The 20,701-nt window shown below is 36.2% G+C and overlaps 2 protein-coding genes across 3 annotated transcripts; both read left to right on the plus strand.

Annotated features, from left to right (window-relative positions):
- The first annotated feature begins 13,198 nt into the window (after window positions 1-13,198).
- LOC140021358 (uncharacterized mitochondrial protein AtMg00860-like) lies at window positions 13,199-13,537 on the plus strand. The gene has a single exon (XM_072072116.1). The coding sequence runs from the start codon at window positions 13,199-13,201 to the stop codon at window positions 13,535-13,537; it is 339 nt and encodes a 112-aa protein (XP_071928217.1).
- Window positions 13,538-17,385: 3,848 nt separating this feature from the next.
- On the plus strand, window positions 17,386-19,583 carry LOC113719229 (protein BASIC PENTACYSTEINE1-like). 2 transcript variants are annotated; one of them, XM_027244384.2, is made up of 2 exons: window positions 17,386-17,600; window positions 18,363-19,583. In XM_027244384.2, exon 2 carries the CDS (start codon window positions 18,453-18,455, stop codon window positions 19,299-19,301), a length of 849 nt encoding a protein of 282 aa, XP_027100185.2. In that variant the 5' UTR covers window positions 17,386-17,600; window positions 18,363-18,452; the 3' UTR covers window positions 19,302-19,583. The 2 variants fall into 2 exon arrangements, with proteins under 2 accessions (XP_027100185.2, XP_027100184.2); XM_027244383.2 differs by having other exon boundaries at window positions 17,388-17,600; window positions 18,448-19,583.
- Window positions 19,584-20,701: the final 1,118 nt, after the last annotated feature.

Below are 20,701 nucleotides of genomic sequence, written 5' to 3' on the forward strand. Positions count from 1 at the left end.
GGACTATTGAGCTAATGACTTGGACAATGGGTGAAAAGCAAGGAGAAGTTTGATCACACACATTTTGCCATTGATTAGATTTAGTCAATAATATCAACGAGGCTGTCGGTTTACTAAGAGCATGACATGTGTGACAATTTGTCACTCAAAATCTTACAAGAGAATGGTTAATTTTTGACCATGGAGATTCTTATTCTAATGGTAACATGCATTTGATCCTGCCCAAGTTTCATAGTACTACCACCTGTGTTCGTTTAATTAGGCGGCAAATTCTGTGCTCAGCTGAGACACATGGAGAAATTATCTAGTAAAGGAACATTAAGGGAATGTTGATTTTCTTGGCCAACTACTTATCATTTGAACCATTTGCTTCAAACGTTATTTTCATTTCCTCGTTCCTAATTGAGAGAGGGGAGAAGGGTAGAGTTTGTTTTATTCATGAGGATTATAATGATCAATATCAAGTAGATTAATTCGTTGTATGCTGCGGATACGCATCAAGCTTTAGGAGGTGTGTCATGAAATCAAAAACTAAATAAGGAATGATACCTAAAAACATCACAATTTATCTCTGAACTTACCTAAATTTAGTTAATCCTTTTAGTGAACTAACCATAAAATTGACATTATCGTATACAAGTAATTCTGTCACAGTGATTTGAATTTATATGATGTTTGATGTTTTAGTTTAGATTAGTGAGAAGGGCAATTTTGAATCAAGCTGATTGTTAGAGATCTTGTCTTATCTCAATATGAAAATATCCTTTCAAGGAGCCGTTTATGCTTAAAGAAAACTAATTAACATTATCAAACTCAATCGCGCCTAACACACTCATAAAAATGCCCTGTAAATTGCTAGGTTGTAAATGAGAACTTCTAACTCAATATATAATAGGCCTTCATGATAATAAATTTTCTAAACAACTATGCTTTCAAATTTGGACCAAATCAATCGGTCCGACCGATCGAACTTGGAATCGATCAGACATCCAGTTTGAGTGTCAATTAAAACCCCTTTATTTAAAACTCAATATAATCCGGTCAAAAAACTAGATTCAACCGAAAATCGATAAAACTAGTAAAAACTGGGTTTTTTTTTCCCATTTTTGCTTCTCTTTTTCCCCTAGTTTCCACCTTTTTCTTTGGCTGCTCCAAACGAACCCTTTGACTGCTCCAATTGAACCTTCATTGATTTTTCTTTGCTAAAAAAAAAAAAAGCAAGAAGCAGACCCAAATTATTCTTTCCTCCTCTCTTTTTTTTTGTGAGAATATTTTTCTCTTTTGGTTTGTTTTCGTCCTCTACCACGTAACCAAACACTGGCCATGGTGCGAGCTTGTCACACCATGTCCTTATTTCTAGGACTGTCAATGGGGCTGGGCCAGCCCTCGCTCGGCCCAACAGAAAGCCCGATGAACCCGATCATTTAGTGAGCCGGTCTGAACCTGAACCTAAAAATTAGGCCCGAATTAAATGTGAGCCGAGCTTGGGCCTTATTAGACTCAAACCCGATATAGGCCCGGCCCTTTAATTACCTATATATATAATATTTATATTTTGATATTATGTATAATTATATATCCAAATATATTATTACTAAATACTAAATATATACATAAATTACAATACACAAAAATACATCTAAAAACTCTTTCATGAGCTTTCTTGAGAGCCAATATTGGTAATGCATAACTAAATCTCTAATTTTTCTTATTGGTTGAGTAAATTTTTGTATTGGCATAATATTGGTTGATTTTTTTTGGTCTATAAACACAAAAATCTTCAAGCATATTTGGATTTAAATCACAAAATTATAAAAAAAGTTTCAACTTTTAAAGATGTATTGGCTTATGATCGCATGTTTTATTACAATTTTTCATGCATTTTGAATGGATTAAATATAAATATTGTTGAAAATTTTTTTTGTTTATATACGTTTTAAGAACTATTATTTGTTCATGTTTAGTTTTAATATTATATTCTTGTAAATGTTAAATTAGTTTTACAACTTAATAGTTATAGTAATTATATTAAGAAAATTAAGGAGTAATAAGTGAGCTTGGGCTAAGCCCGATTAAGGCTCACAACCCGAATATTATCTGAGCTGAGTATGAGCTTCACATTTACGAACCCGAAACTCATAGCTCAAAACCTGAAAATGATTCAAATTAAATGAGCTGAGTTTGAACTCATCAAAGCCTGTCTCATTAGGCCCGATTGACAGGCCTACTTATTTCACAAATCCACTACGATACTAAATGAGAAAATTTCATTTTCATCCCTAAACTTTGAGTTAGGGACACATTTCGTCTCTAAACTTTTAGACGCACCACATTTAGTACATAAATTAATTATTTTTTGCCATATTTAATCCAAAAAAGGTAAATTGCTTAATTTGGATGGAGAAAGTCATGTGTTTGGCACGTGGCCATTAAATAAAAATAATTTTTTAGTCAAAATTAACGGCTACGATAGCCTTCTCCATCCAAATTGAATATTTTACCCTTTTTGGACTAAATGTGGCTCAAAATAATTAATTCGTGTACTAAATGTGGTGCGTCTAAAAGTTTGAGAACGAAATGTGTCCCTAACTCAAAATTTATGGACGAAAAATGGATTTTTCCTATAGCTAAATCCTTAAGATCAAAGAGAGAGAGAGAGGATGATTTTGTACTTTTGTTTGCGGCATGGGTGAGCGAGAGTATGTATGTGATTTTGTTGAAAGAAATTTACTGACGGCTTGGAGTTGGAGAAATAAGAAAACCACAAGATTTAGGCTTTAATAGCTTTAAATGCCACAATAATTTTTTATATTGATTTTGACGCTCAACTAATTCAAGAACTAGGAGAAGAAGAAAAGGGAATAAATTCAATTCAAGTATCTCAGCAACCCTATTTTAATACATATGTAAAGTTAGCCTAGGTAAGAAAAGATTGTGATTAAGGAAAAGTAAATAATTTACGTGTTTTATTGAAAGTTCTAAATCCAATATTTTGTTTACTAATATGTGGGTTTTAATTTTAGTTTGGCATTGAATTTTTATTGCAATTATTGTGTTAAATTCATATGAAAAATTTTGGGTTCTATCCAGTTTTATTCTTGTGAAGATTTGAACAGAAATTTTGGTGATTATATGAAGGTATGGCATTATAATGCATTGAAGAAAATTATGAGATTTTAAAAATTATAGTAATCGCTCCCATTTTGACCTCAATAGTCTTAATTCTCATTCAAAATGATGCAGTATATATATATATATATATTTGTCTTTTAACAATTATACTTTTTGTTATAACGTGAGTATTAGTCTATTTAAAGTAGTAACCTTTCCTATCAACATGGTATTTTTGCCTCTTAAGTTTTTAATGGAGGATAAATTGGTCATTTCATCAATTATTTGCAAGAAATTAATTTTCCTCTTATCTTCATCTTATTAATTTTCATGTTATTTTCATCTTAATATAATAGTTCATAGGGTTTTTCTGCAATTAATCCTTTCTATAATAACCCCTTACCTACTCATGCATTTTCAAAATATTATCAGTAATATGCCTGCCTTTGCAGCACTGTTTTTAGCCGCCTTTGCAGCACTGTTTTTAAATTCGGATCCGATTGGCCGGTCCAATCGATCAAATCGAGAACCGGTCAATTATCCGATCCGAAGCATCTTAAAAAACTGCATATCAAAACTTAGTTAAATTCGACCAAAAATCAGATTTTACCGGAAAACTAGTAAAATCCGATTTTGTACTTTTTTTTTGCTGTATTTTTTCCCGTTACTGATTTTTTTTTCTTTTTCCCAAAATTTTCTTCATCTTTAAAGCCTTAATTTGATCCCTCCAACAATTTGGTAATATGTATTGGAAATCACAAGCAAAAAGTTCTAAGAGAAAATAACAAAAAAGGAAGAGAGAAGATAGATCTATGAATCTATCTTCATTATCATCTTCTAAAGATCTAGATCTAAATGAAAAAGAAGAAAGAAAGAAATTAACAAAAGAATGAAAATAAAGGAAGAGAGAAGGAATCTTGCCTATTTGAAGAAAAGAAACAAAAAGAAAATCATAAAATGAAAGGAAAAAAAAAAGAATGCAGAGAATGAAACCCCCCGGTAATTTGGTGATTTGATGATGTCGTGTTGTTTTTTCCTTTCTAATTTGGTGAATTTCTGTTTTCTAATAACATTGGTTGAAGTTGACTGGAAAAAACCAAAAAAAAAAAAAAAAAAAAGGGAAACACGGGTTGAAGGTTGAAGAGAAGATGAAGAAGAAAGAGACGGAAATGTTTCCGTCTGGTGCACGAGGAGGAATTAATGGGGTCAAAGTCTAGGGGACAGGTGTTTGGACCGAATGAAGCGTTGGAAGACAAAAGATAAGGCCAGGTGGCAGCTGCCTTCCAAGTCTAAAACTTTTCTAATTTTGTGTTTTGACCCTTTATGTTTTGAACAATTACAATTATGCTTGCAAATTTCTTTTATAATTCTTGTGTGCAACTTTAGCTTTTGCACTTTGTACAAATAAGTCTCAATTTTGTCTAAGACTTATCATGCATGTGCATTTGAACTTTATAAATGTTAACAAATTAATTTAAAATTCGTATTAAGCATTTGATATTGATTTGTCATTTTGTTCAATTTGTAACTCAATTGTGTTTTAAGAATTTGATGTGATGCAAGGACTGTGAAGTAAAAATGAACCTAATTAATATATTAATAGTAATTTTTCTATACTTTTTATTTTAAAAACTAATATATATTTATGACGTTATAATGACATCATTCGATTTTTAATATTAGTTTGACTCGATCGAACCTATTGATCCCTAGCCTCTGAGCTCAGCCAAGTCGCTTGCTAGTCTGAGTTTCAATGCATAGCTTTGCATTTGGCAAAGACATTTTGCTTACCAGTCAAATCAGGGATGATATGTAGTCTCCAACCTGATGGTTAAAATTGCAGGGTACCAATTGTCAAGCAAATTGTAGCAGACATTAGGCTTTAAATTTCATTTGCAAAGAACTTTCCACTAATATTTACAAGAGTGGTTCTCTACCATCGCATAAAGGACAACAAATATAGCTATCTTCGTACCATTGCCTTTTTTTTCTTACTTTTGTTTTTTGCTACATGGAATCCTTAAACGAAAACGGCCAATTTTTTTTCTAAACATTTTTCAAAAATTGATTTAATCCCTAACTTTATTTCTAATCAATCCTTCTACAGTGACATCACCACCTAAAAGTAATTTTGGCTCCCAATTTAATGATTAAACAAGGACATTTTAGAAACTTTGGATTATCTCCTTTCTCCATTACCAAACTCCATCACCAGCCACCCACCACTTCCTTCTCCTTTCACCTCTCTCGCCTCCACCCTCTTTTCCCCATCTTTGAGTTTATATGGTAATTGAGAAAAGTTGAAGAGGATATATGCAAATGCTTTCTGGCTCAAGTAAAAATAGCATAAATATGCAAATTTTATCACATTTGCTACCATTATGGCTGATGGAGAAAAGAAGATCCCAGCCATTTGCGCAATCATTGCTGAAGCATTTTGTAGTGACTTGATCAATAGAAGAATTGAAGAGAAAGGACAACAGAAGAAGAAGAAAAAGAAGAAGAAGAATAGAGAGAAGGAAACGTGGGGAAAAAGAAAGAGAGAGAGACTGAAGAAAGAGAAGAAATCTGTAATTTGTTGTATCTGTTATTGCATGCCTTCATCATGCTATTTGCAGACTCTTTATACAAGTTTCTTTCTGGATCCTTCTATGCTCAACTAACTATATAACAGAATAGCCATATATGACAAGCTAGTAACTAGCTTGCTAACTAACTATATGAAAAGAAAGCCACGTCAGCAACATTAACCTTTATGCTTCTGATGAGCAATATCTACGATCATAACAACACTCCACCCTTAAGAATCCTAGTCACTAGGATTGAGCTGAAAATCTAAAAATTGTGAGTGTATCACCGTAATATCTTCCCAGGTAGAATCTTCAGTTCCTAGGTTCAACCATTTGATCAGCACCTGAGCCACTTTTTGCCTTTTCCTGATAACTTCTCGTGTAGCTATCACATTCTCTGGAGCAATTTTAACTTGTCCGTCAGTGGTAATTAAGGGAAGTTCCTTAGACACATCATGATCTTTTGCTGAAGGTTTAAGTAATGAAACATTAAAGGTTGGATGGATCAATGAACTAGCTAACAACTCCAACCTATAGGTTGCATTTCCAACTTTCTGCAGAACTTTGTAGGGTCCATAGTATTTAGAGGATAGTTTTAGGTTCCTTGTGATTGCTACTAATGTTTGCCTGTAAGGTTGCAATTTCAAATAGACTAAGTCCCCTACATGAAAAGTCTTTTCACTCTTGACCTTATCAGCAGATTGCTTTATTCGATTCTGAGCTTTTATCAAGTTTTCCTTCAGCAACTCATTCCATTTTTTTTGTCCCCTAACTATTGTTCCATAGCAGCTGCTGGGGTTTCCAAAGCATCAATGCCTAATTGAGAAGGTGGATAACCACATAAGGCCTGAAAAGGGGTCATCTTCAAGGCTGTGTGATGGTTGGTGCTGTACCACCATTCTGCAGCAGCTAACAAGGCCTTCCATTTTGTGAGGTTGCTGAAAACACAGACACCTCAAATAAGCCTCTACACACTTGTTCAATCTTTCTGTTTGGGGATTGTAAGCAGTAGAGTAGTGCAGCTCAGTGCCTAGCTTCCCAAATAACTTTTGCCAGAATAAACTGGTAAACAACTTATCCCTATCTGATACAATGCTCAATGGTAATCTGTGCAGCTTGTAGATGTTCTCAAAATACATGTTGGCCACTGATTATGTTGTGTACTTAGACAGCAAGGCTATGAGGTGGTAGTGTTTAGTGAACCTGTCAATGACAACCAGAATCCCTTCATATCCTTGAGATTTGGGTAACCCCTCAATGAAAACCATTGAAATATGTTGCCATGCTTGTTCAGGAATGGGCAGAGGTTGCAGCAACCCTGGTGTATTGCAATTTTTTGACTTGTTTCTCTTACAAACAGCACACTGTTGCACCCACTTCTCTACTTCTCCCTTCATCCCAGGCCAGAAGAATGATCCCTTCAACCTTTGATAAGTTCCCAAGTTGCCTAAATGTCCACCTATGGGTGACTCATAAAGGCAAGCTATCAACTTCTATCTCAAGCCACCTGAAGAGCCAATGTATACCTTGCCTTTATACTTGAGTAAACCCCCAATAAAAGAGTAGTTTGAGATGGAATCAGGTTTAATAGTCAAGGCACTAGTTAGCTTGGAGACAACACTATCCCCTTTGTAACTCTTCAAGACTTCTGACAGCCATACAGGTTTCATGACTAAAAGGCTGTGAATAGAACCATCCTCTTCATAACCTTTCCTGGATAGTGCATCAGCCACAAGGCTCTCCTTCCCCTTCTTATATCGTAATTCATAATCTGGTCGCAACAATTCAATGAGCTACTTTGTTGTAGGCCGGTAGTTATCTTCTGCTCTAATAGGTATTTTAAATTCTGATGGTCTGTTTTGATGATGAAGTGATTACAGGTAGTTATCTTCTACTAATCATGTCACTATAAGTGGTATCAGAGCTTTCAGTCCTTAGACTAGGAAGTTGAAACCAATATATCATAATGGCAGAAGGAACACGGATGAAAACAATGGAGGACCAACTTCGCAGGCAAGAAACCAGAATTCAAGGAATCGTGGATTCCATGGCAATTGACAAGAAAAGCTTGGAGGGCAAGATTGATGCAGTGAATGTTGAGCTAAGTAATAAGCTGGATGCATTCATGGCGGCCATCTCTCAGCAATTTGCCAATTTGAGCCGTGGTAACAATGAAAAAGGAATATTGAGATCCCCAAAGGCGAGTAACTCAAAGAACTCAGATATGGGGAATCGAGAGCAAAGTGAAAGGAATGGCAGAAGTGCCTTCTATACCAGTGTGCCCAAAATGGAAATTCCAGCATTTAGAGGAGAAAATCCTAGAGAATGGATCAGGAAAATTCAAAAGTATTTCCAGCTTTTACACATTCCCATGGATCAATGGATGGAGATAGCAGAATTTTACCTGGAAGACAAAGCAGCAGATGTGTGGTATCAAGGTTTTAGATCGACTAAGGGTAATAAGGTAGATTGGGTAGAGTTCTCTGGGAAATTGTGCAATAGATTCAGTGTCTTAGGGCAAATGGATCCAGTGGAGGAGTTTAACAGGTTACAGCTCTCCTCCACAGTGTTAGCCTATCAAGAAAATTTTGAAGAATTACTATAAGAGGTAATGATTAGAGCCCCACACCTATCTGAAACTTATTACATTTCCTGTTTTTTGAGTGGCTTGCCAGAAGAGTTGAGATCAATGGTGAAAACTCACAATCTTGAGACGTTGTCCAAAGCATTGAATTGGCAAAACTGCAAGAGAGTGCCTTTGAAGCCTACCACATGAAGTACAAATCTCATCAGAAAACCAACTCCGTGGCGAGTGTTACACAAACTCCTACTCACTATCACCTGCCTCATGCCAAGCCTGTCATTGCCAATGCTGTCAAGAAGCCAACTCCTCAGTATTAAAGGAAGGTCACACTAGCAGAAATACAGTACAGGAAAGAGCACCATCTTTGCTACAAATATGGAGAGAAGTTTGGTCCTAGTCACCATTGTAAACAGAAGGAAATTCATTTGGTCGTAGCAATAGAAGATAACTCTTGTGAGAACCTGTAAATTACATTTTCTAGGTTTTCGCATTTTTCATGACTTGTTTTCTGCACTTTCTGTATCCGGAAAATTTTCTAGATAATTTTTATGAGTAAATATAGTTTTTAGATGGTTTTTCTAGTAACGAATAGATTTTGAGAAATTAAGAGCGTATACCGGATGTGGGACCCACTAGTGTGAGATGTTCTGAAAAATTCGGCCAATTAGGTTAAGTTTCGGATACTGGTTGAAATTTATCGGGTGTTAAGAGATAAGTAGAGGTTGAGATGTGATTGATGTGAGAGGGACTTAAAGGATAGAGATGTTTTAAAGGAAGTGACAAGTGTCACCTTAAGAGTGGTTGTAACTTATGACAACTATTCACCTTTTTGACTTATTTGACCAATTGATTAAATATCTCAAAAATTACCACAAAAATCACCATTTCTTACCTCCATTGTGGCCGGCCACCTTAAGCAAGGAAGAAAGAAAAACTCTTCAAAGTTTGGCATCCATCTAGTGCAAATCATCCAAAGCAATCACTTAGACTTGTTTCTACTCCATAAAATCTCTTCTTTAGGTGTTAGTAAGTGGTTTGGTGAAGTGTTTTGGGAAGCTAAGGTGACAAACAACTCTTCCTCTCTTGTTTACTAGGTGAGTGGTGATTGAACTTTCTCCTTCACTTAATGAAGCTTAATTAGTGCCTAGTGGTAGTTAAAGTGATGAATTTTGTGGTTTACTTCTTGGTTTTGGATGAATTGATGAAGTTTTCAATTTATTGATGAATTTTCTGGTTTAATATGAATGTGATGTTGTGGCTATCCTTGATGATGGGAACTGATGTTTAATGACTCTAGGAGGTGGAAAAAGTGAAAGATTGCAATTAATTTCTGTTTTGGAAGAAATCTGGAAAATTAGGGTTCTTGGTTCTTCATTCTGTCCGAAATTTTTGGTCCTAGATAGAGGCCGAATTGGCCTTACCTCAAAACATAAAAGTTGTAGGGAATGAAATTTTAGAGGTGCCTAAAAAATTTCAGATCAATCGGAGTAGTGTAGAGTGAGAAAAATCGAAATTACTATTGTTATTCTGGTTTACCCGAAATTGGGATTTGCGACTGTAATTGGTTGTTTTGGCTGGAATTGCTTCCGAATTGGTTATTGAGGCCTTCTGATGAAATTTAGCCCTATTTCTTAGCTTTCAACTGGTTTTGGAATTTCTGGATTTGGACTTGTAGAGCCTGAGTTATGATATTTCCGCTAGAATGCATTTTGGTGAATCTGTTTTACGTTGTTGATGAAGTATCTTGCATTTTTGACCTGTTTGCACTCAAAACTGGGTTGAGTGACCTTCTGTGATGTTGTAGCCCTGTCTTTTAGTTTCGAAATGGTGGATCTTTCACTCTCATCCGATAATCGTAGTGCATTTGGTGCTATTACCGCAAGTAAAGTCAAAACCTGTTTTTTTCAGGGCCAAAGTTAATTGCATGTCCGAAATTTCTGGTTTTCTTTAATGTTTGTATATGTTTATGGAACCCTATTGGGGTCATACTTGGCATTGGTTTATGACTCGTTATCGAGTCTCCTTGTACTTGTTTGCATGTTTTAGGGCTTGCTTTCATTCCGGTCATTTCCTAGCTAACTTTTGTTCTTGTACTACTTTGAGCCTCGTGAACGGCTTTTGGGAAATGAGATGACTTTTGTGTGAGATGTTGGGACTGATTTGAGGAAATAATGAAGCCTTAATGGCTGGAAAAGTAAGAAATTTAGGGGAAGTGCTGCCCGATTTTCTAGGCCGTTTGGTTCTTTTAAGTTGGATTTGCCTTTTGGTAGAAATAAAAGGGCTTTTGGGTTGTTGAACCTAGGTCTTCATGTTATCTTTTTATTCCCAAAAATCATGTTTTGTACCCTTGCATTTGTAATTATTTGGCGAGGCATACGACTAGTAGTCGAGCCTCATGTGCATTTTGTTTACTCGATTATAGATGTGAAACCTTCAATTGGTTTATTTTGATTATTTTAGGGTTTCTTGGCGATTAAGGCCAATCTGAAGTAAAAACTTTTGAAGTTGAATCAGTGAGTGTACCACTCCCCTCCATTGCTATTTAACTTGATTTCTGCTCTGCAATCTGTTTATTTGTTCGAGACGAGGGTGTACTTTATCACACTCGTTCTCTTGTCTGTTCATATGCCAATTTACTATGCAAAATTTGAATATGTTATCTGTGTCTGCATCTGTTCGGATTTCTATGACCTATGAGTTCAATCCTGTGGCTAAGTTATTCGAGTCGGGCCGGCAATGGTCTGGACGATTAGATAACGAACCACGGTAGTCTGTTCGGGGATTTTGGGTATTGAGACCCTTGATTCCGGTATACTCGAGTATTACCATTTATGTTCGAATACGGTGAGCGGGCCCGGTAAAGGGGTGTTTGGTGGACGGAATTCGGTGCGAAGTGAGGTCTACGGACGCGTTGGTTCTATATACGTTGACGGAGAGTCAACCGGTTTGGATCAAGTATTGCGCTGGAAATTTGGCTCCTGAGAGCCACCTGTATCCTTCTGATTTGAATCATTAGTTACTTTACTTTACATCTGGCATGTGTATCTGATTTGTTAAATGTGAAATGCCATGATTTTCTGCTATATGTTTGGTACCTCATTGAACGCAAGCTCACCCCTTTCTGTTCCTTTTTGTTTTCCTTACAGGAAAATAAATACTTTTGGACTGGATTTGACAAATGGTTGCCGAATTGAGCTAGTTAGACATATCTTTTGTATAGCTCATTGATTTAAACCCTAAATATACTTTTGGGTCCGTTTCTCTTTTGGATTTGGCAAATCGTACATGTATCCACTTTTGAATCATTTTGGTATGCCCTTTGGGTTGTATATGCTAACTTTTGAGATGTAAATATTTGCTTGACGTTTGGTTGGGTCTTGCCATGTCGGTTCCTATTCATGGCCGACTCCGATTTCATTTTGTTTTATTCTAGGATTTTGACTTGTCTATGCGCGTTGTACGGTCCGGAACGTATTCGATCGCTCTAATCTAAACCGTTAGTCCTGGCGAGAGTTGGGCAGGCGGTCCACCGAACCCTTTGGTTCGCCTTAGGGTGAGGTAAGGCTGTCACAACTCTAAAGAGTTGGTAGAAGGGGAGGTGATTGAGTACCAAGGCGCACAATCTTCCAAAGGGGTGGAGATGGCTATACATGCATTAACGGGGAAAATGACTGACAATACTATCAAGTTGCAGGGTTTGTTCAAGGGGGCTCAATTATCAATTCTGGTGGATGGAGGAAGTACTCATAGTTTTGTCAAAAATACTGTGGCTCAACTTTATCCAGGAATGGTCCAATCAATTAAACCTTTTAAAGTCAGGGTGGCTAATTAGGAGTATTTGACTTGTAATAAGATGATTCCAGGCATGAGTTATGAAATGCAAGGTAAATAGTTCACTTATGATATGTTTGTAATTAACTTAGAACCATATATATGATCATAGAGGTAGATTGGATGGTTGCACATAGTCCTATTACCTTTGACTTCAGATAGCTGAATATCTCTTTAGATAAGGAAGGAGAACGGATCCTATTACAAGGGGAGTCCAAGGAGACTATCCTCAAGCTTCATAAAGACAATTCTGAGAAGGGAGAACTGAGCACCAAAGTTTGAAAGCATGCTTGTGGCCTGAAGATGACTGAAACTCAGATAAACCTTAATTTTTAGCAGTCCTTGAATGCTTTACTTGAAGGTTACAAGGATGTATTTGGAGAGCCAAAATCCCTACCTCCTTCTAGAAACTGTGACCACCAGATTCCCTTAATACCAAATGTCAAACCTTTCAAATTAGCACCCTACAGATACCCTTATAATCAGAAAAATGAAATAGAAAAGCAAATGAAAGAAATGCTCAGTAGTGGCGTTATTTAGCTTAGTCATAGCCTTTTTGCCCCTCCAGTTCTGTTAGTGAAAACGAAAGATGGAACTTGGAGGTTTTGTATTGATTATAGACAACTAAATAACCTGACCATCAAAGATAAATTTTCAATACCTATCATTGATGATTTAATAGATGAACTGTATGGAGCCAAGTTCTTTTCCAAGATTGATCTAAGAGCTAGCTACCATCAAATCAGAATGTATCTTGCTGACATTCCAAAAACTTCCTTCAAGACCCACTTTGGACTGTATGAGTTCACTGTCATGCCCTTTGGCTTACCAATGCACCTGTAACCTTCCAATGACTTATGAACCATGTATTTGAACCTTACTTGAGGAAGTTTGTGCTAGTTTTTTTTATGACATTCTTGTATACAGTTCAGATCCAGACACTCACATTCTTCACCTCAGAATTGTCCTAGAAACACTCAAATCTCACTCCCTATTTGCCAAGCATTCCAAATGCATCTTTGGACAGTCCCAAGTAGAGTATTTGGGACATCTTATCAGTGGAGATGGAGTATAGGCAGATTCCTCTAAGGTTAGGAGTATGATGGAATGGCCTACACCTAAATCAATAAAGGCACTAAGAGGATTCCTGGGGCTTACAGGATACTATAGGAGGTTTGTGAAGAGGTATGGACTCATTGCCAAGCCACTTACTGAGTTGCTGAAGAAGGATAATTTTTGCTGGAGTGAACAAACTGAAATAGCCTTTCAGAAACTTAAGCAACTGATGAGTAGCACACCAATTCTAGCACTTCCCAATTTTTCAATTCCCTTTGTTTTGGAAATAGACGCCAGCCACAAGGCTATAGGTGTAGTTTTGATGCAGCAAGGGAGACCTATTGCTTTTCTGAGTCAAGCTCTGATACTACTTGTAGTGATCTGATCAGTAGAAGAATTGAAGAGGAAGGATAACAGAAGAAGAAGAAGAAGAATAGAGAGAAGGAAACGTGGGGAAGAAGAAAGAGAGAGAAATTGAAGGAGAAGAAGAAATCTGTAAGTTGTTGTATCTGTTATTGCATGCCTTCATCATTCCATTTGCAGGCTTTTTATATAAGTTTCTTTTTGGATCCTTCTATGCTCAACTAACTACACAACAGAATAGCCACATATAACAAGCTAGTAACTAACTTGCTAACTGATTATATGAAAAGAAAGCCACATCAGCAACACTAACCTTCATGCTTCTGATGAGCCATATCTAGGATCATAACACATTTGTTAGCTACAATTGGTTCACCGTCATAATCATCACTTTGCTATGTCCACCCTCTGCTGTCATACTAATAGTTTCACGATTCCTAAAAATCATCTTAGTTTTTCTACATATTTGAGCCCACACAATAATATAACTTTGTCTAGTTCACTAACAAATTCTTACAAAATTCCTGCTGTTTCGTCCTATAATACTTCAAAATTTTCACGACGGAGTTTAGTGACTTACAGAGGTTACAAATACAAGAATTTTTGATATCCCTCTTGACTTCTCGTTGGCTCACTTGAACTTTGCAAGTTAAATAATTTTGTAGATGTGTAAGATGTTTTGAATTTGTCAAACGCATTTCAAAGCAAATTGCTTGTGCTGCTGTAAGACCCAGTGGAACTGGTAGCTAGTAGAAATGAGCTATCTATCAATTGTTGGAATGCATTTTGAATTTGTTGAACGCTTTTTCAATTGTTGGAATGGATGATATGAGATGAATATTCTTGAGTAACACTCAGCAAGAGAGAGGGGTGGGAGAGGAATGCTGGTGAAGGGGTCGTGAAGGGTAAGGGTGTTGAGGAAAGGGGGGAATGGTGTGGGTTAATGGAAAAGGAGGTGACTGAGGAAAGTAGCTAATAGAGAGAGGAGGGGAAGAAAGAAGAGGCGGCGGTGTCAGTGGCAAGGAGGGGTGAGGTAGGGGAGGGTTACGAAATTGATTAAAAAATTTTAAAGTAACTTTAAAAAGTTTTAAATTTTAAAAATATTCAAAATACTAATGATTTTTTTTAATTTACTCATTTTGATTACAATTCATACCTGAAGTTCTTGAAATACCTTTTTTTAACCGTTAAATTAGAAATCCGATTGCGTTTAGGTGGTGGATTTAAATATTAAATTTAAGGAGCAAATTGATGAGGTCTAGAAAGCGCTCCCACAGCTTCCTAGCAACCTTGGAGACTGAATTAGACAAAAAGAGAAAAGCTCCGTACCAGGAGGTGAGACTAACAGAGCGAAGCCCTCGCTCGCGTCATGGAAACTAGGGAATTTTCTGGTGTTCAGTAAGGAGCGAAACTAATGATCAGTATACAAAAGAATGGTATTCATAAGATAAGAGATACAAAATTGATCAGAAATAAAAGTTAAGAACCAAATCGATTTTGATAAGAAGTTTGGACACGAAATTTGCCATTTTCCTGAACTTTAAAAACGTCTACAATCTAGGAGTTGTTACTCTCATGCATAAAATCTTGCAAAATCTGATCCCTAGCTTCCCTAAGAGGGACCATTGAAACTTGTTTCAAATCAGTACTTAGAGCTGCAACAACATACATATAACTACTTCTAATGCAACTCTAATTTTGTTGAAAAATCCCAACTTTGAAGCCATCATGTCCTAGTGCTTTGCTATCCTTTATATTTCAAACACAAAATCCTTCACTCCCTCATGAGTTTCCTTACCTTCAAAGCTGGACTTTCTGCAGAAGTGACTTAGAAATCACCTCCTGTGCTTGCCTTCGATCATTAATGACGATAGGCCTGAATATGCATCCAGTTGCCATTGAGGACACATTATTATCATTTGGTCGACTGCACAAAAGCGTGAATCTTTCTTGAATCATTCCACAGCTTTCGTTCACCTTTACTGTATAGTATCATCTAGGGAAAGAAAGGAAAAGACCATTCATTCAAATTACCAAGAACGATTGAACGAGTATTAGATCCTAGAGGAGCTTGCTTTGCAAAACGGAGATTCATTTTAACATTTTTTGTTTTGCAGACTAGATTGATTCTAAATTTTATCAGTGTAACAGGGTTGTAGATTGTCTTGCATTAGATGAATTGCATAGTTTTTCATGATGGTACGGGATCTCATTCATATTGTAGAGGACGATAGAACTGGAAAAATATGCCTTCATTAATCAACCTCTGTTGTACTTTCTGAGTACAATTGACCACAAGACATTAAAACGATATTCACCATTCTCATGGGCTAATTTGCGTCTTTATATGTCAATTGAGTGTACAGTATAAAGTATAAGAACAACATTACCTCACAAAAGAAACGCCGCTCGCATAACACGGAAAATGCTTTGCTTTTCCAAGTACGATCCATGTTTGGAATTGGCATATGGTGTGCTACTACTATAATCCAGTTAGTGCCTGTCTTTTTTCTTCCCCAATCTTGAAGGATAACTCTCCAGATATTTTGTACGTACTGCTTCTAGCAAGATCGTTCAAAACGTTTCACATATTTCATTAAATGAATTTTTTATCGTTCACTTTGTAAAGTCAAGTTAGCTAAATTTGGTCTCTCAATAATTTTCTCATTATTTTTTAGTTTGAATCAATCATGTGACTCATATTTAGTCAATTTTAGGTGTAAAAAGGTTACATTCCATTTTTAGGGAAAAAATGAATGTGGATGGGATAATTTGTTTAATACTTTAATTACATTTAGGGGGAAAACATGAATGTGTATATGATTTTAACTATAAACAGAATCTAACTTTTTTGAGCTTAAAAAAATGACCACGTGTGGTTTATGTGGTATATTCAGATTAAAAAATGGTCGCAAACCTAAATTGGAATCAAATTTGATTTACTTGATTTTATAAGGGTAATAAAGTCAACATTTTATAAGTGAGAAATAAAAAAATTTATTTTGACAAAATATAAGGGACGTTTTAAATAATTTTTTCATTATGTTTTCTCCGAAAAAGAGTACTAGCGGTTGCTTATTACAAATATTTATTTCACTACAGTTTTCATAAAAGTGCTTTGTTTTTGTCTAATAAAAATGTTTAATCCTCTCATTTAGAAGCACATTTAAATAAGTACCTTTTGTGTTTGATGACGCATGGTTTTTGAATCTTCTAAATGTATGTATGCCCTTAATTTAGTTCAAAATTCATGACAAAAGGTCAACCTCTCTATTCTCAGATTTCTATATTGAAAAAAGCTACTATCTCCAAAGAATGCTAGGTAATTTTTAACTCTAAAAGCTTTTTAAACCAAAAATCCAATTTCTATATTTATCAAACACTCTTTGTTTTTTTTTTTCCCTTTTTTACTTTTATATTTTGAAATCACCCTTTTGGCAAAGAAGAGTAATCTTGAAGACCTTAGAAGTACTTATTATTGATTTGGAGATTTGTTGTATTATTCAAATGACCTTAGTATATGTACTTCCTTTCCTTCCTTTTTCTAATGAAACAAAGAAATCATATAGTAGTATTCCAAATCTTGTACTAAGTACACATTAAAGTAGTTTTAAAAAAAAAAATCAAAAAGGAAAAGTTGGGAGTGGGGTTGCCCTAAAATTCAATAGGGGATAAGGAATAGCCTAACCACCTAAGGTCGGTCCTTCTTGTCACCTGAGAAAGCATATGTACTGCAAATAGTAAATTTCTAACATTAGACATCGGTTGGATTTGTTTTATTTAAATCTGGAAATATTTTTTTTCCAATTTTCATTCATTCAAACAATATATAATAGTTTGACAAAAAAAAAAAAAAACAATATATAATAAAACACTTCAATTTTAACGCCAACCTCTCTCTCTTTCTCTCACACATTTTCTCTCTCCCTTTCTCTTTCTTAGTTTTATCTCTCTCCTCTCTCCTCTTTCTTCTCTCTCTCCTGTCTCCTCTCTCTCTTTCTCTTTCTCTTTCTCTTTCTCTCTCCTCTCTCCTCTCTCTCCAGAAGGGAAAATAAACCCTAACTAAAAGAGCTGTTTACCCACAAGTAAGTTCTCTCTCTGTCTCTCTCTCTTTCTCCCTTTCTTTCCCTCTCTGTGGATATAAAAATCTGAACTTTTTCATTTCTGTCTAAATATTTGAACTTCAATTTTGCCCTAAATTTTGTTTGCATGTTTATTGTACTTTGAACGATTTTTAGCTGCTGATTTGATTCCAATTATGGATCGGTTGTTTTTGCCTCTTTTAGGTCAGATCTGTATGGAAAAAATTAAAGATTTGAACTTTGTAGTGGAATCTTCATATCATGAGAAGTCCTTCAATGGGATTTCGTATTTCGATGATTTCTTATCTGGGTTTTTGTTTTTTTTTGGATTTTTATGAGATGGGTTTCGCAGATCTTCTCGTTTTTGTGTTTGATTTGTGTAGGTCACCTTCTTGGGTGTTGTGAAACTAAATTGCTTCATTTTAAAGCTTTGTTGTGGCAATTAAGCTGAAAACCTTTTTTGCTTTAGGGGGGAATCTGGTGAGATTTATGGAATATTGTTGTGGAAATTCCAATGCCATTAATGGGTATCTATCTGTTTCTTACAGAATCAACAAACTTGAATTCCAAATCATATTTTTGTTTAAAATGTGGTTTAACTTTCTTTTGTTGTCTGTTGTTTTGTTTAGAATAGTTCCTAAGATTCAATTGATAGTGATCTGCTCAGGGGCTGTTATTGCATGACATTTGTTAGATCTGCCTGTTTTCCTGGTTTTATGCTTGTTTATCTTTGATTTTCTTAGTTGTCGTTTGATTCTTCTATAGCATTGGGGGCAGAGATGCCCATCTTGGGAAATTGAGATCATGGCGAGAAGCTAATGTGTCTAGTGATGTCTGTTGTGATCTGTAGTTTTGATGGATGACGACGGATTGAACATGAGGAACTGGGGTTATTATGAACCTTCTTCCCTTAAAGGGAATCTTGCTCTGCAGCTTATGTCATCTGTGGCGGATCGGGACACGAAACCTTTCCTTTCTGGGCGTGATAGTGGTGTGATGGGAGCTGCCAATGGAGTGTATCATCCCCGGGATTATTTAATTTCAGGAGCTCCTGATCACATGGACTATGTGAGGGACAGTTGGATAAACCATCGAGACAAATTCGTTCACATGTTTCCGGGGAATCCATACAATACTGTGCTTCCAGAGACTTCTGGAACTCATCAAATGCAGATGCTGCAACAACCTGAACCTAGCAAGGATGCCAGGGTGAGTGTGGAGGATGTTGGTGTCAGAAAGGAGCCTGGTCCTGCAAAAAAGAGGGCAGCTGTTTCTGCCCCAAAGGCCCCTAAATCAAAGAAGCCAAAGAAAAACCCTGCTGTGCCAAAGGAAAATGGAAGTTCCTCGGGTCAGCGAAGCAAAGCAGTGAAGAAGAGCATGGACGTTGTGATAAATGGGATTGATCTGGACATTTCTGGTATTCCTATTCCTGTTTGCTCTTGCACTGGTACTCCTCAGCAATGCTATCGATGGGGATGTGGCGGTTGGCAATCAGCTTGCTGTACCACGACTATATCTATGTATCCCTTGCCAATGAGTGCCAAAAGACGTGGAGCCAGAATTGCTGGAAGGAAGATGAGTCAGGGTGCTTTCAAAAAGGTTTTGGAGAAACTTGCAGCTGAGGGTTATAACTTTGCTAATCCAATTGATCTCAGGAGTCACTGGGCCAAGCATGGTACCAACAAGTTTGTAACAATCAGGTAGACCTGCACAGTGGGTACAATTCGTGGACTGCCACTGCACCCGGTCTGTTTCTCCTGTATATATATCTGTGGCCTTCTGCAAAGGTTAATTTGGCATCCTGTAGTCCATCAATTTTACTGTAATGAGGACATCTGTCTTCAACTTCCAGATATGATTCTCAAGAGGCGTTGTTTAATTTCCTTTCTGTTGGTGTCAATGGCTAGCAAGTTATCTGGCCACTGAGTGTAGGAATGTCAATGACTTTTCCTTTAATTAATTGGAGAATTTTTTTAATTTTAAGTATGTATTAATGATCTTTCCTTCCTTTCTCTTAGTATTTATCTTGTATGCGTCATCCTCCGACTAAATAGATGCCTGCATATTGTATCATAGTAGGAATTGCTAAGTTTCAATCATAGTTGACCTATTGGACGTGCCCTAGCATTGCTTTTTACTGATTCTTAATAATTGAGTTTTTTTAAGATATGTAGTTCACCAATTTGCATGACTTAGTATATTTGCTGAATTATCTAAGTAATTTATTATTCGGACTGTGTATGCTCATTCAGCTGTTATCTGGTCCACAAACATATGCTTGAATTAATGCTGTGTATTTTTGGGTCGTGCATGATGACCTCTTAGATGTTTTTGCTTGCATTTTGTCCTCTCTGCTACTATTTGCACTAGCCCTGATCCATTTGGTCAAAGCGTGACGGAAAAAGAACAGATGATACAAGTTCCTCAATTTTGAGATCTTAATCTTTTGGCTACTCTAGTTCTTTTCATTTCTAATGAGTTGCTACAATTCAAGCCAACCACAAATGCAATATGATTACTCGAAAGGTCCTGATTCAGTTAAATATTTTGAATATCTCCTGCTGCTGGTGTTTGAATGAGTAAATCTAAAAATGTTAGGTTGATAGCTTGGGAGAATTTGATAAAAGTTGCACTCTTTTTGACCAATTAGATCATTTTGAATCTTTCTTGCAGCGCTGAGAGCTGAGAAGATTGTTGTTTCTAAGATAAGATGTCAAATGCCAAGTAACTCTTGGGTCAATTATGTGAATAGGATGTATGGTTGTTTTTTCTTCATTTAACTAGAATAGCAGATTTTGGTAAATCTACTAGTTCTTTGACTGTTTTTTGGGTCAAGTGGTCCATCAACTTTAGTCTTGTTTGGATTGATTGTGAACAAATTGTTACAAAGAAGAGCATTTGTTAATTGTGGCTGCTCTTTCTTTTTGTCGAACTCTTGATTGATGTAGTCAAGACCGGCCAGAGTAGTTTGGTTTCAGTAACTGTGAAATAGGTCGGATTTGCCTTGTATGTGTTGACCTGAAATCCGAAACGCTAGTGAAACAATCTGTCAAACCTGTGTCGGGGTAATTGAGAATCAGGACTTGGATTGATTAGGAAAATCT

Source organism: Coffea arabica, chromosome 11e (genome assembly GCF_036785885.1).
Source record: "Coffea arabica cultivar ET-39 chromosome 11e, Coffea Arabica ET-39 HiFi, whole genome shotgun sequence".
NCBI classification, from domain to species: Eukaryota; Viridiplantae; Streptophyta; class Magnoliopsida; order Gentianales; family Rubiaceae; genus Coffea; species Coffea arabica.

Excerpts from the sequence above, each read along its gene's own strand:
- LOC140021358 (XM_072072116.1), top strand. The coding sequence starts at position 13,199 with ATGGAATGGCCTACACCTAAATCAATAAAGGCACTAAGAGGATTCCTG.
- LOC113719229 (XM_027244384.2), top strand. The coding sequence starts at position 18,453 with ATGGATGACGACGGATTGAACATGAGGAACTGGGGTTATTATGAACCT.